At 41.6% G+C, this 12,763-nt stretch overlaps 2 protein-coding genes across 4 annotated transcripts in view; one reads left to right on the forward strand and one right to left on the reverse strand.

Annotated features, from left to right (window-relative positions):
* ptdss2 (phosphatidylserine synthase 2) overlaps positions 1-4,320 on the forward strand; it is a 31,835-nt gene extending 27,515 nt beyond the window's left edge. For all 3 annotated transcript variants that reach the window (XM_031282501.2, XM_036002751.1, XM_031282500.2), the window contains one exon: positions 1,086-4,320. In XM_031282501.2, coding sequence (XP_031138361.1) covers positions 1,086-1,239 — 154 coding nt within the window. In that variant the 3' untranslated portion in view covers positions 1,240-4,320. The remainder of the gene's footprint in view (positions 1-1,085) is intronic.
* Positions 4,321-6,501: 2,181 nt separating this feature from the next.
* tmem168b (transmembrane protein 168b) lies at positions 6,502-12,423 on the reverse strand. The gene is made up of 4 exons (XM_031282499.2): positions 10,840-12,423; positions 9,892-10,034; positions 8,675-8,949; positions 6,502-7,979 (listed from the first exon to the last, which is right to left on the reverse strand). The coding sequence occupies exons 1-4, from the start codon at positions 11,974-11,976 to the stop codon at positions 7,432-7,434; spliced, it is 2,103 nt and encodes a 700-aa protein (XP_031138359.1). The 5' UTR covers positions 11,977-12,423; the 3' UTR covers positions 6,502-7,431.
* Positions 12,424-12,763: the final 340 nt, after the last annotated feature.

The raw sequence follows: 12,763 nt of genomic DNA on the forward strand, positions 1-12,763 counted from the left end.
TCATGGTGCACCTCCTACAGTCATACAGTACAGATACAGTACACTGCATCAAGGACACCAGACACTAAAGCACGCAATGCTGTAGTCACACAGACCTGGGTGATCGTATTTGCAAATAGTGTTAATGCTTCGTTTTAGCTTTCTTTGGTTACAAATAAATCGGCTTTACCCCAAGAAATAAACACTCTAACCATTATTGTTTTTTTTTTTTTGGGGGGGGGATTGTATACATACTTCAGTCATTGTTAATCTCACTGATCTAAATTGCTGCTGCAAACCCAACTTCAAACACACACAGCAAATAATTATCTGCAAATACTATTTGACCTAGTTGCACAGGTTTAGGTGTGTCATGTCCCTCTCCCTCATCTAACACGCTGCATTTGCATCAGCAGACCAAGGTGAGTATTGTGGGGATGTTTTCACTTCGGCTCCATTGACGTTGAAGAGTTTTGGTGCTTTGGTTGTTGTCGGACTGACCCTCCTCTTGATCTGGCATACACAAATGGTATTTAACCAGGGCTGCCACATGTATGAGAGGTAGCCAGATTAGACATTTGATTCCATTATTCACTACCGAACCTAGAGTATTATGCACTGACGTAAAGCCAAAAACACACCAGATGATATATGTGATACTGTAGAGCGGAGTGCCAACCAGCTTGGACTTCGGGCTTTGAATATTGATATTATCTGTTTCCCACCTTGTTAAGTCATTGTTGATAATTATTGTGAGAAATCATTAACGTGATCAGTGTCTTCACATAGATGAGTATCATTAATCATTAATAATCATATATAACTAAAGTCAAACTGAGCAAATTTGTTATTTCAGAAGAGTGTATCAAACTGGTAGCCCTTCGTATGACTCAGTACCCATGAAGTAGCTCTCAGTTTCTAAAAGGTTGGTGACCCCTGCCCCACAGAATAGACACGGTAAGTATTTAACTCCGAAATGGACAGAAAAAGAAAGACACATTGAGCAATCAAAGCCAGTGGAACAGAGTCAAGTTAGGGGGAAGAGTCCCCGAGGCTGATTTCCTAATTCCTAATACTGTGTCTACTTTCTTTCGATCTTCTCACAGTGACATCACACTCCGTTATAAAGAGACCCGTCGACGCAAACAGGAAGTCCCCACGGACCGGGACCGCCCACTGGGCAACGTGGGCACAGCCACCCCGTCTGGGCGGAGCAAACTCAACGGCAGCTCCGAGACGGTGCGGCAGAGGAAGTCCTGAGGGGGCAACGCCAGTCTTCACCCGTCGGTCAGCAGCAAGTGAAGGGGAAAGGACAAGGTTTGATTAGGAAAAACGACCAGACTGAAGGAGAGTCGTGACACAAAGAAACATGTAGAGGCCAACAGATGGACACATGTATGTGCTGTGTAGACTTTATTTGTGCCTACATGAACCAAGTAGTCATTCAACAGACGCAAGGGGGGGGGGGCAATTTTCATCCGGTGCATTGTCTAGTTATTGTCTTACAGTACTACATGGATTTACCTCATTCAATTTTTTTAGGAGCTTTTGGGGAATTATACACAGGACAAGATACATTGTTGTGTTATTTATACATTACTTTGGATGTTGGTTGACGAGGGGGAAAAGCAAAACGCTGAATCAAAGAGAAGTATAGCAGTTGAAGGAGGGATATAGGTGACCAGGGAAGTAGCTAGACTCGTGACCAATGATCCAACGACGGCAGTTTTCCATTTTCTCAGCTGCACACTTTGTCTTAGAAAAAAAAGAGGTAAGCGTCAGAAACGTGTCCGCCGCTGTAAATTAGCTTTGTGTTCTGTGCAGTCGCATCAGTGCAGATGAGAAAAGGGAGAGTATTCGGAACAGTAATGAGGTGTAGGTAACTGATGTTCAGAGCTTAGTTAATAATGATATGTTAATAATTATCTGTTGATTCCTCTTTTTTTTTTTTTTACAGTTTAGAGTACTTTTTTCTTAGTTTTGGTTGCAGGCTCCTGATAATCACTACTTACTTTACATGTGGGAGACGATATCAGCTTTTCATTTACAGTTCAGGGTTTTCATTCCTGGAAGCACTGAGCGTCGAGGTCCTTGTAACTGCTTCAGGATCCTCGCTCAAGCCTCTGACATTCAGGCTTCGCTCTTTATAATAATAATCTAATCTAATAATCGAGATGTACCATATTCTAGTTATTTAACTGCTGAATATACATTATATGTGAGGTATAGTTTGGGTGTTTTTTGTAGATGTTTTGTTAATCACTACTGTTATTTCACTATAACACTAGATTTTACTCAAGTTCATTTTTGTGAAATGAGGTACTGAGAAATCTGCAGCACCCTAATGAAAACACTCGTGACAATCCTACTATGATACAAAGATGTGCTCCTCAACAGGCTCAACTGATGGCTCATTCAGTCACATCAGAATGTGAATTTAATATCTGATTCCCTGAATGCCTCATGTTTTTAAATGTAACTCTTAAATTGTGTTAAAATATCATGTTCTGCAGTGTCTGAATAAGCTGAAACAAAATGAAAACCAGCCTTATGTTAAGAGGGGGAAATGATGGTTACGGTTTAGTTGTGTTTTGGTTTGGGAAGAGAAGAGAACCATCCTTTTCCAGCTCTGTGGGCTTGCCATATTGCACATGCAACAAGCCAAAGCTTAGATCCCATCCTTGCTAAAGCCATACATGCGACTCAAACAGCTGTTAAACCTCATTTAGATTTCTTTTCATTTTAACTAAAGCAGAGTCCCAAAGCCATCGGGATCAGTCGTGTCAGCATACAATGTTTATATTACAAAGGCAAATTATTATTGAAAGCAAATTTACTTATGTTAAAAAAAATGGAGACCTTAACTCCCTTATTTCTGTGACAATGACTGTCTCTCAGTGTAAATATGTTGAATCATCTCAGTAGTTTTTTCCTCGTCAGTCAAAAAGTACAGTTACAAAATGTAGAGCGGTATCGACTAATCTGCAACTATTCTGACGATTGATTAATTGTTTGTGATTTCTTTTCAAGCAAAAAGGCCAAACATTCTCTGGTAGCAGCTTCTCAACTGTGATAATTCTGCTTTTCTTTGTCTTATGTGGTAGTAAACGAAATACATTTAGGTGTTGGACTGTTGGGCGGACAAAACAAGGACAACTAAATATAAATTTTTCAACTCATAATGGCAATTTTCCATTTTCTTTTTGCAGAATAATCTGCAGATTAATGGATAATCAAAATAGTTAGATACAACCTTAGTTAGATGTTCTGAACTTTCCATAATGCTACCAAAGATAAGCTTTACACTGTCCAACTGGAAATAACACTATGTAACACACTTGTGTTCCACTCTGGTTGGATATTCACTGTTTGGAATAAATGACCCTCAGAAAGCTTTTAGTCTTCGTCCTGTTCAGGTCTTGTGGCTGTCAGAGAATCAGCTGTAAATGTCTGTGTCAGTGGTTACATACTACATAGTTGAAGACAAAGTAGAAGACATCTGTGAATCTAGCTCCAGATTATCCTGTTGTAAACTAGGCTGATGTTTAATGATACTATAATAGTCATTTTCTTGTGAATGTAATCCAGCAGAATCTACTGTTCAAATGAGAGGGTATGTTCATCATGTATCACTTTATTTTGCCATAAACACTGAACTGAAGTTTGTCATCTCCGCAAGGCTCATTCTCATGCTTATCCAGGCTCTAACCATCTTCCACCTTCTTTTTTGAGCACCGATTACTGAGCAAATTTAAAACCCTAAAAACAATGTTTAGCTGATATGTCAACGTTTGTACCTGTTATCCCATGCTGTTCTACTAATTCATTTGCTTGTGAACTTGGTAGAAGTTCAGGAAAGTTTGCTTTTTTCCCCTTTTATTTTTTGAAATGAAAGCTTTTTAGACATGGGCTGGGGGTTCACTCTATACCTTTGCCCATGCCTTGGATTGGTTGAAGTGCTTTTGTTTGAAATCTTTGAAGACTTGCACCAACCCAAGTCATGAATTTGCACATCAGCTCTGAAATCACAAAATATTGAATTTAGAAACTGAACTTTTTGAGCTGTGGAACAAAATAGGAACTGGTCCCCAGAAAAAGGGACTTCTGTTTTAGGGTTCAGTGTAGTTTCACCTGCAGCCACATGGGGGCAGTAGATGTTCTGTTACTGCTTCTGCCCTGTGTTCTTGTCTACTTGACAATGATCATTTGCAACTTGCTGTAAAAGTCATTTTCAACTTGGTTTATGCAAATGTAAACACGTTAAAGATCATAAACACTGAAATATGCTGCTGCACCACCTACTTTTATAATGTTTTCAATAAAATCAACTGAAAACCTGAATTTAGTCTCATCATAGTCCCAAAGAGGTTAGTATAAGTGTACATTTTAAATAACTTTCAAACAGCATTTCATCTAGTTTGGTTATGTGATAGAATGCAATGAATTCTATCTCTAGTGACTATTATAATGTACTCCTTATAGACAAAGACTCAATGTTATTTTTTTTACTAACAAGTTGTACACAAGTTGGTTGGTGTACATTTACTATCACCATGCAAACAAATATTCCACTGATAAGGCCAACCGGTTGAAGAAGTACCTCAAGCAGATGAGATTATGAAACCTTGGAACCATGCACTCCACTTTGGAGCTAAGTAGCAAATACTTTGGCTTTTTTATTTCACACATTTGACATACTATACCAATGGCACTATTCAGAAAAGAAGGTATGCTATTCAAACTTAATCTTGGCCAAATGTCAATTTATTTTGGAGCTGCATGTTTGTAACAGTACAACACTTTCCTCATGCTTTAAGCCAGTGGTTCCCAAATGTGGCTGACACAAACTAGACCATAGACCCCCATTTGAAAAGATCTTGTCCCAGGGTGTCTCATCTGATAGGATTTTTGGTTTTTAGATGTTTTCTTACAGAAAGTGTATGAAACCCATGGCCACAACAGTCATGCATTCTGTCATTGTGTTACTTATGGAAGGAATTATCGTGACATTTTAATAAACAAAATGATTCCCCTTTTTGCTGGGGACCCCATTTTGGGAACCAGTGCTTTAAGCAACTACCTTCCTCATTATTGAGCAGGTATTGGCTCAGGTACTAGAGCCGGTTGCCCATTGATTGAAGGATTGGTGCTTCAATCTCGGTTCTGTGCGTTACAGTGGCCTTAGCCGAGACACTAAACCCTACACTGTTCCCGATGAGTAGGCTGCCTTTAATGGCAGTCTTTAGTAGTCCTTTTTTTTTTAATTTTACAGGTTATTAAAATCCTCAATTTCCTAGGAAGTTTCCTGTAAAGTAACTATGTAATTTGGCATTTATTAAGGTAAGTTGAAATTCAAAATTTGTCTACAGGCAAGTATACAATTCAACATATGACAATTTAATATTTGTGTTTAAAAGGAGTTCTTTCAAGGAAATCAACAACTGTTTTTAAACATTGTACAACTAACAGAAGTCTAACTAAATTAACAGTCTCAGAACTTTGCCTATTTTCTAAAAGGTTACCCAAATGCAGACTATTTACTTTTTATGAATAGAAGGTTAGATAGATGTATTGATATTCTCCTAGTGTCAGATACATGAAATAACTTGTTTCATTTAGTTTTTGGCAGAACTAGTCCAGTGCCCGTTGAAAATGTGTCTGTTTGGAATGGGCCGATTGCTTGGCCTGTGGTATTGCTGCTTGTAGAATTCATCAAAACCAAATTGTACCTCAAAATTACTTACAGAAGGACCCCAAACCACTTCATATGCAACTCCACTGTATAGCCTACTACTGATTTACCTGACAGGGAACGTTGATTCAGAATGTAATCACAAAGGAAATGTGGAGTAATCACGGCCCGTTATGAGAGCTAATCAGCACGCACAGACAGACAGACCGACCGATATCTGGCTTTTGTTTGATATTTACTGTTGGCAAATGGCTTTTTGTTGAGTTTCCTCTTAGCGAAAATAGACAAAAAAAAGACACGAAAAGCGTAGCGCCTTTTTTTCGCCAACCTTATTCCACACAACAGTCGCGATGTTCCTTTCAGCTATCCACTCGTGCTCCAGGAAAGTGAAGAAAAGTTAATTTGGTATATCCAGCAATCATGTAGCGAACGTTGGAAGCAGGAAACGAGTTAAAGGCTACTTTGCACATTTTTGTGGGTCTGAGCTGTATTTCACATTTTAGCTGCCAAAGCTGCACTGCTTTCTTCGACCCTCTCTGTGTCTGGTCCTGCGCTGTGTTCAGTCAGTGTGCAGGGCGAGAGGGGGAGTGACCAGCGGCAAAAGCCAATGTGTGCTTCTTTTACAGATATATATTTAATGATATCTTTTGCATTTCTAATCCAAACAATGTCAAACTTGGCACTGCACTTACTCATGCCCGTAGCGAGACACATGTCAAGTTTGAAATCAATCGGACTAACGGTTGAAGAGATATGCGCATAACACACAGACAGACGTTCCTGCAATTTATAGATAGATATATCTAATGAAGAGCCCAGTAAATTCATGATTTGAGCAGTGAAGTCCCACTTCTCCTTTATTGCATAGTTTCACCCATCTTTCACTTGAATCATTTTGCATAGCCCAGTAAACTGCAATAAACCTCAGGAAGAAAATGGATCCCATCATGTGATGCATTTAATTCCTAGGGTTTATTATGACCTAAATACTGTAGTTCGCACACATCTGTGTGTAGTGCATTCATCAGTACAGTTAAAATAAAAACTCTTTCTGGACTCCCTGAAACAGCTGGAGAGTATTTAAAAATGACCCCTAAAAGCATTGCAAAATGCTGTTAAAACAGACAAAGTAGTGCATTGAATATACTCAAAGCTTGGAGTGTCAAATGCATAGTGTAGCACAGAGGGGTGTAAAAGGAATCATTTCACAATCAAAATACAACATTTTGAGCTCTAGACTAAATGCTGCTCATATGATTTATGCCTGAGATCTTCCTCTGAAAATGTACCACGGCCACTTTGGTTAAAAAGGTTATTAAAAATCAGCCTAGCGAGCTGGATGTTCTTTGGCGATTTTACGATAAAAAAAAGGCACAATTTTTCTTAAAATCAAGGTGGAATCACTTCAGATCGAACAGTAAATACGATGCAAAAATGTGCAAAAATACAGTCAATGTGCTCAGTCTCATCCCACAAATTGACATATCTGTTTGACAGGGATGTTCAGATCCCTAAATCAAAGCTTAACACACACATTAATATAAACATTTACAAAAGGAACTAAAAATAAAATAAAAAAATCAAACCGAGCAATCGGTATCAGTAACTACGTGATTAGTTTTGCAGTAACTAACAGGACACTAGTTAGCGATGCGGTAACAATCCAATAGCTGCCTATTTTCAGGGTCCGAAAGACACTCGCCGACTTCTAGAAAAGACTCTGTTTTTAAATATATTCTTTTTTTTTTGTATCTATATTTCTATGATCTGACCAGTTTGAAGCCTTGGCCAGTGTCCAGTATCGCTGGTGGAAACCAGTTAAGTTTGATTCTCTTAAGACATCGCAGGAAGATGCTGCAGAACCACAGCACGTTCAGACCGCCGCACCACAGCGCCAGCTGTACCACCGGGTACGTCATCCGAGGGAAGTACACCCTCCAGTGGTTGGTAACATCACTTCCTGTCGGTAGGTGCAGCGTGTAGTCGCTCCAGTATTTGGAGATGCCGTAGACGGCAGACACCGGCCTGCCTCTCTCAGACCACTGGAGGTTGCTGTTTGAGTTGCAGTTATACTCCACCCACTGAGAGGTGAAGTCCCCGAGCTGCGGGGGGTCCTGCAGCTCAGCATCTGTCACTCGAGCGAGTGTCGCTCCCTGCACGGCCACGTACAGACCCTCCACCTTCCTTACCTCCTTTACCCACGGCAACGAGTTGTCACAGTCGAGCACCAAGATGAGGCGTGAGCAGAAGCTGCCGTTCTTCTCCCTCCACCACTCCAAGATCTGATCCAGGCGAAGAGTGTCTCCTCCTGGTGATGAACACAGAAACCAGCTGATTACAGATCACACAGAAACAAACTACGCATGAGGACAATACTATACAATTTTCAGATTAGAAGAAATACCAATAGAGCATGCCATAAAAAAAGTCAGTATAGTATGCCATAAAAATTAGGAATGTACCGATACCACTTTTTTTCAGACCAAAGTACAAGTACTTACATTTGGGTACTTGCCGTTGCCGAGTACCAATGATTACTTATTACTCTGACTGCACTGAATTAAATATACAACACAATGCTGTTGCTGAAATTTAAACTTTGTTTTCCTGAACAGACATATGGCACTAGCACACATTTCACCATAACCTGTAACACATTCAGTGCATGTCAGTACCATACAGTACAACTGTAGCAGGAAAACTGAAATAGGTTATCATTTGTTAGTGCTGTCTCTTGCTTCTCCAGCGTTTGCTGCAAAGTTAGTAGTTGCTGTTTCCTCACTGCTAGCATTAGCAAACTCTTTGAACTGTGTTGTGTTGGTTCTGTAGACGTTTTATAAAACTGCTTGAGTTAAAGGAGCTATCCCCCCCCCCCCCTTCTCTTGACAATTTAGCAGAGCATTGTTTGCCGTCTGCTCTACTCTTGTCAGCCTAACTAATGATTATATTACTATTAAAATAGTCTATTATTCAACCCTTACTTATCATTGATGACCGTCTCACCTGCCAGTGCCCACTCTCCAGAGCGGTGACTGTGACCGCTGTAGAAGATCATGTAGGTGTCGTGGCGAGGCCCATCCGCCGTGCGAAGCTCCAAGAAGGATTTGATCTTGGCCTGCAGAGCCTCCTGGGTCACCCCGCTGGTGGAATAGTCGCAGCCAAAAGTCTCAATCAGGTGGTGGCCGAAGAAGCGCTGCACATCGTTCAACATGCCTGTAGAGCGCCTGTTCAGCTCCAGCACCTGGCCTGGAGGCAGCAGCATGGGCTGGCCGTCTGGACTGCAAGGCAGACAAAAATAAAACAGAGGAGGAAAGTGAATGAATAATGTCTATTTAGATCAGTTAGTCAGCACAGGTGAAGGGACGTCTAGTCTCGCATTGCCAGACCTTCCTCTACAGCGCTGCGGAGGAGGGTCTGGCGAATCCACACACCAATCCGGTATGGGAGAAAAACGTGCTCTGGCTTATTGCCATTTCTTTGAACCAATCACAATCGTCTTGGGCGGTGCTAAGCGCCGAGTGGAGCCAAGGTGCCGCTGCAAAATAGCCTCGGGAAGGAAATTGTTTTGGTGGAACATGTGTAGGTTCAAAAGTTGTTTTAGTCGTGCAACAGAAAACTCAGATTGGACAGATAGTCTAGCTAGCTGTCTGGATTTACCCTGCAGAGATCTGAGGAGCAGTTAACCATAGTCCTCATAAATCGAACGGAGTTTAAAATTACAACACAAAGAAGGCGGAAGGTACCGGAACATCCGAAAAGAGTGACATACGGCGGAATTTCTGGCAAAACGAGAGCCTTCCCTGAAGTGGAACGTCGTGGCTATAGACTAGGGGACGTCTAACGAGTCAACGACAACTTCATGACTTGCAACAACTTTGATTTTAAAAATTCAGCCAACACATATCACAGGAATGTAGTATTTGCCTGCTAACAACATTTGAATTATAGATATGGCCATGTTTAAACCTTAATCACACTCTGTGCTGGAAATAGCACAGAACATCTATGTCTCACTGTTTTGTGGCAAGATGCACTTGACTTAAAAATCCACAATAATACACAAAATATTGATTTTAAAGCTGGGGATTTTTTTTTTATTCTCTTAAAACAGTCATGTTATGGGATTTTTTATTGACTAATATTCAGGTAGGGCCATACAGTACCTACATCTGGCTAGTTATTGTTTCCTACTCCCCCAGCAGGTATGCATTACACACTACCTGCAGTAGTTGGTGGGGATGACCACTGCGTAGCCCACACAGGTTCCTCCCAGGCTGATCCCGAGCTCGTGGAAAAGCCCGTGGAACAGAGACTCCAGAGGCAGGACAAGAAGGAACACGCTCACAAAGATACTGCTGGAGGCCTGGAGAGCACAGTCATAAGTCAATTAAATATTGGTTTACACTACAATAACAAGAATATGGCATATGAAGAGAAATACTGTGGAAGAAACTAACATGAATCTGCATTTGCATTAACTCTGCAACATTTTAGCAAAATATAATGCACTATTTTAGTTCTTATCAGAATAGGAAATTCTGATTAAATGTGGAGTAGGAGTAATCAATACGTAATAATAACAGTTCGTATTGTTTAATGAAAGGACTCAAATCGAACTGTAAAGGAAACTGAGCAATTCAACGTGTCTTTTTAACGACACAAAATGTAAATGTAAGGCACATTCTCAGACTGTCCCATAGTCCAAACCAGCGATTCTCAACCTGGGGTTCAATCAGAACCCCCACTAGGGTTCACAAGATAAATCTGAGGGGTCACAAGATTAAAAGCAGGAAACAATTATTTCTGCTATGCAAAATTATATTTACTTTTACCAAATCTTTACTTTCTTCTTGTGAATTAATGGAAAACAGAGGTATGCAACCAGTAACAAGGAGTCCCGAGTAAACACTCGCTTTAAGGGATCACAAGCTAAAACGTTTGAAAACTCCTGGTGAAAAAGAAATGCCCACATTCTGCTATCTTCTGCTATCCAAATTTGCAGCGCATTGTATTAATAAAACAGAGTGATTTTCAGTTTATCTTGTGTGTTAACTTTCTATTTTATATATATATATATATATATATATATATATATATATATATATATATATATATATATATATATATATATAAAAAAGCCTATATGTGTGTTGTCTGGCTGCCCCTACCTGCCAACAAAGAGCAGCAACAGCAACAGTTGACACCAGCGAGAAGAGCACCAGGCGTTCAGAGATGAGGCAGAAATGTCTCATGCCCTTAGAGGCCATAACCTTGTCCAGGCCACTGACATCTGGCCCCTGGGACAGGCACTGCCTCTGGCACTCACTGAGCTTGGTGTGAAAGCCCCACACTGTGATGACAAACACTACGTGGCAGATGGCCCAGAAGAGCACACAGACAACAAAGCCTGGGATCACCAGGTACCACTGGTCCAGATCGTTCAGCTTCCGAGCGGCCAGAATGATGAAGGCCACCTCCACCAGCAGCAGAGGCAGGAGGGACAGCCGGCGCCACAGGCCCCGCCACACCAGGAAAGGCTGCCAGCGCTCGGTCACAGAGAGACCACTGAAGTAGACATCCAGCAGAGGGTCGCAGATGAGCTGGCTAAAGAAGCAGGCGAGGGCGAAAGGGTTGATGGTGATGCTCAGAGACTTGAAGAACAGCAGGGCGGTGATGACAGCGAAGCAGACCAAGTTGGGAAGAGCTAAGAGAGCCTTCATCCGGAGGGCAACCATGACCGTGGCGAGCGCCACCACCAGCACCATCACGCTCAAAGACTTGTGGGCGAGCAGTGCCGTGCTGGCGGAGGCAAAGCCCACTAGCTCCAGCCGCTCTGCCGAGGTGAGGAAGGCAGGACGGTACCTAGTAGCACCGAACAGTCTCTCCAGGAGCGCCCACAGCGTCCTCAGAGCCACGCTGGCCAGCAGAAGGTAGTTGGCCACCTGCTCCTTCACGTCGCTCTCCAGGGCGGGACTGTTGAGGAAACACTGCAGTCCCAGCAAAAACCCGAACCACAGATGGAGGAGACTGAGGCTGACCCTCTCCATGCTGAAGTAGTAGTACACTATACTTGCTATTCCGAGGACAATCAGAGCCAGAACGAAAATAACAAGAAGAGTGGTCTCCTCAGTCCTCTCCCACCGGGCATAGACCCCCAAACACAAGGCGACCAGCAGGTTGAGACCGGACAGGTAGCCCAGCCACCGGACAGACGACCACATGCTCACCTCTCCGTTGACTTCCTCCAGCCGGGTCATCGCTGCATGAAGGCAGTGACTGACACAGTAGCGTAGAAATCGACACATTTTTATATGAAAGACTAAATATCCAAAGCTAAAACCACGAACTTTAATTAGTTATAGTCGGTTTGTTGTCCGTTATGACATTTTAAATTCGGCGACGCCAAAATTAGGTTTAACTAACGTTAGGTTTACTGGCTAGCCAACTTGTTGAAAGTAGCTAGCTTACGTTAACTAGCTAACGTAAACGTCAGCTAATAGCGATGCATATTTGCACCGGTCACTTGCACGCAGAAACATTTACATCTTGAAGATCATTGTTGTTGTTCTTTTCATCTGATGTCCGATATGGTTTTAAAAGGTCTAAGAAGGAGCGCCCGAAACCATCTTTCACTAGAGATAGCTAGCTACATATCCGTTCAGAAAGTTTGTAACGTCAAAAGTTTTGAGTCAGTTGACAAGCACCATGGCGCTGGCTTCGACTACGGCAAGTGCAAAGGGTCAAAAATGCTTTCCCAACGTTAAAGCAAAGGTTAAAGGCCCAATTCGTATTATATATTTATATGGACAATGCCCTTGACGGAAAATGTTCGTCAAGTTTCACTTATAAGCTTACTTCCTTGTCCGGAGCTTTAGTCGCATCTCACATGGACCTTGAGTTAAAGGTCCAATATGTAATATATTAAATAAATCCAAAAATGACCCCAATGCGTCATCAGATATTAAGGTAACATGCTAAGTTGAAATACTATCTTTTCTGACAACAATGCTAATGCCAGTATTTTCTCATTTAGAAATTTCTGTTTGTGTTTTGGCCTGTTATCAACTGCCCAGTTTGACAGCCAGGCCGGGT

Source organism: Sander lucioperca, chromosome 7 (assembly GCF_008315115.2).
Source record: "Sander lucioperca isolate FBNREF2018 chromosome 7, SLUC_FBN_1.2, whole genome shotgun sequence".
Classification (NCBI taxonomy): Eukaryota; Metazoa; Chordata; class Actinopteri; order Perciformes; family Percidae; genus Sander; species Sander lucioperca.

Coding starts and splice junctions, on each gene's coding strand:
- tmem168b (XM_031282499.2), bottom strand. CDS start 11,976: ATGTGTCGATTTCTACGCTACTGTGTCAGTCACTGCCTTCATGCAGCG. Junction 10,035..10,839: donor TTGCTGCTCTTTGTTGGCAG/GTAGGGGCAGCC, acceptor TGTGCTCTCCAG/GCCTCCAGCAGTATCTTTGT. Junction 8,950..9,891: donor ATCCCCACCAACTACTGCAG/GTAGTGTGTAAT, acceptor TCTGCCTTGCAG/TCCAGACGGCCAGCCCATGC.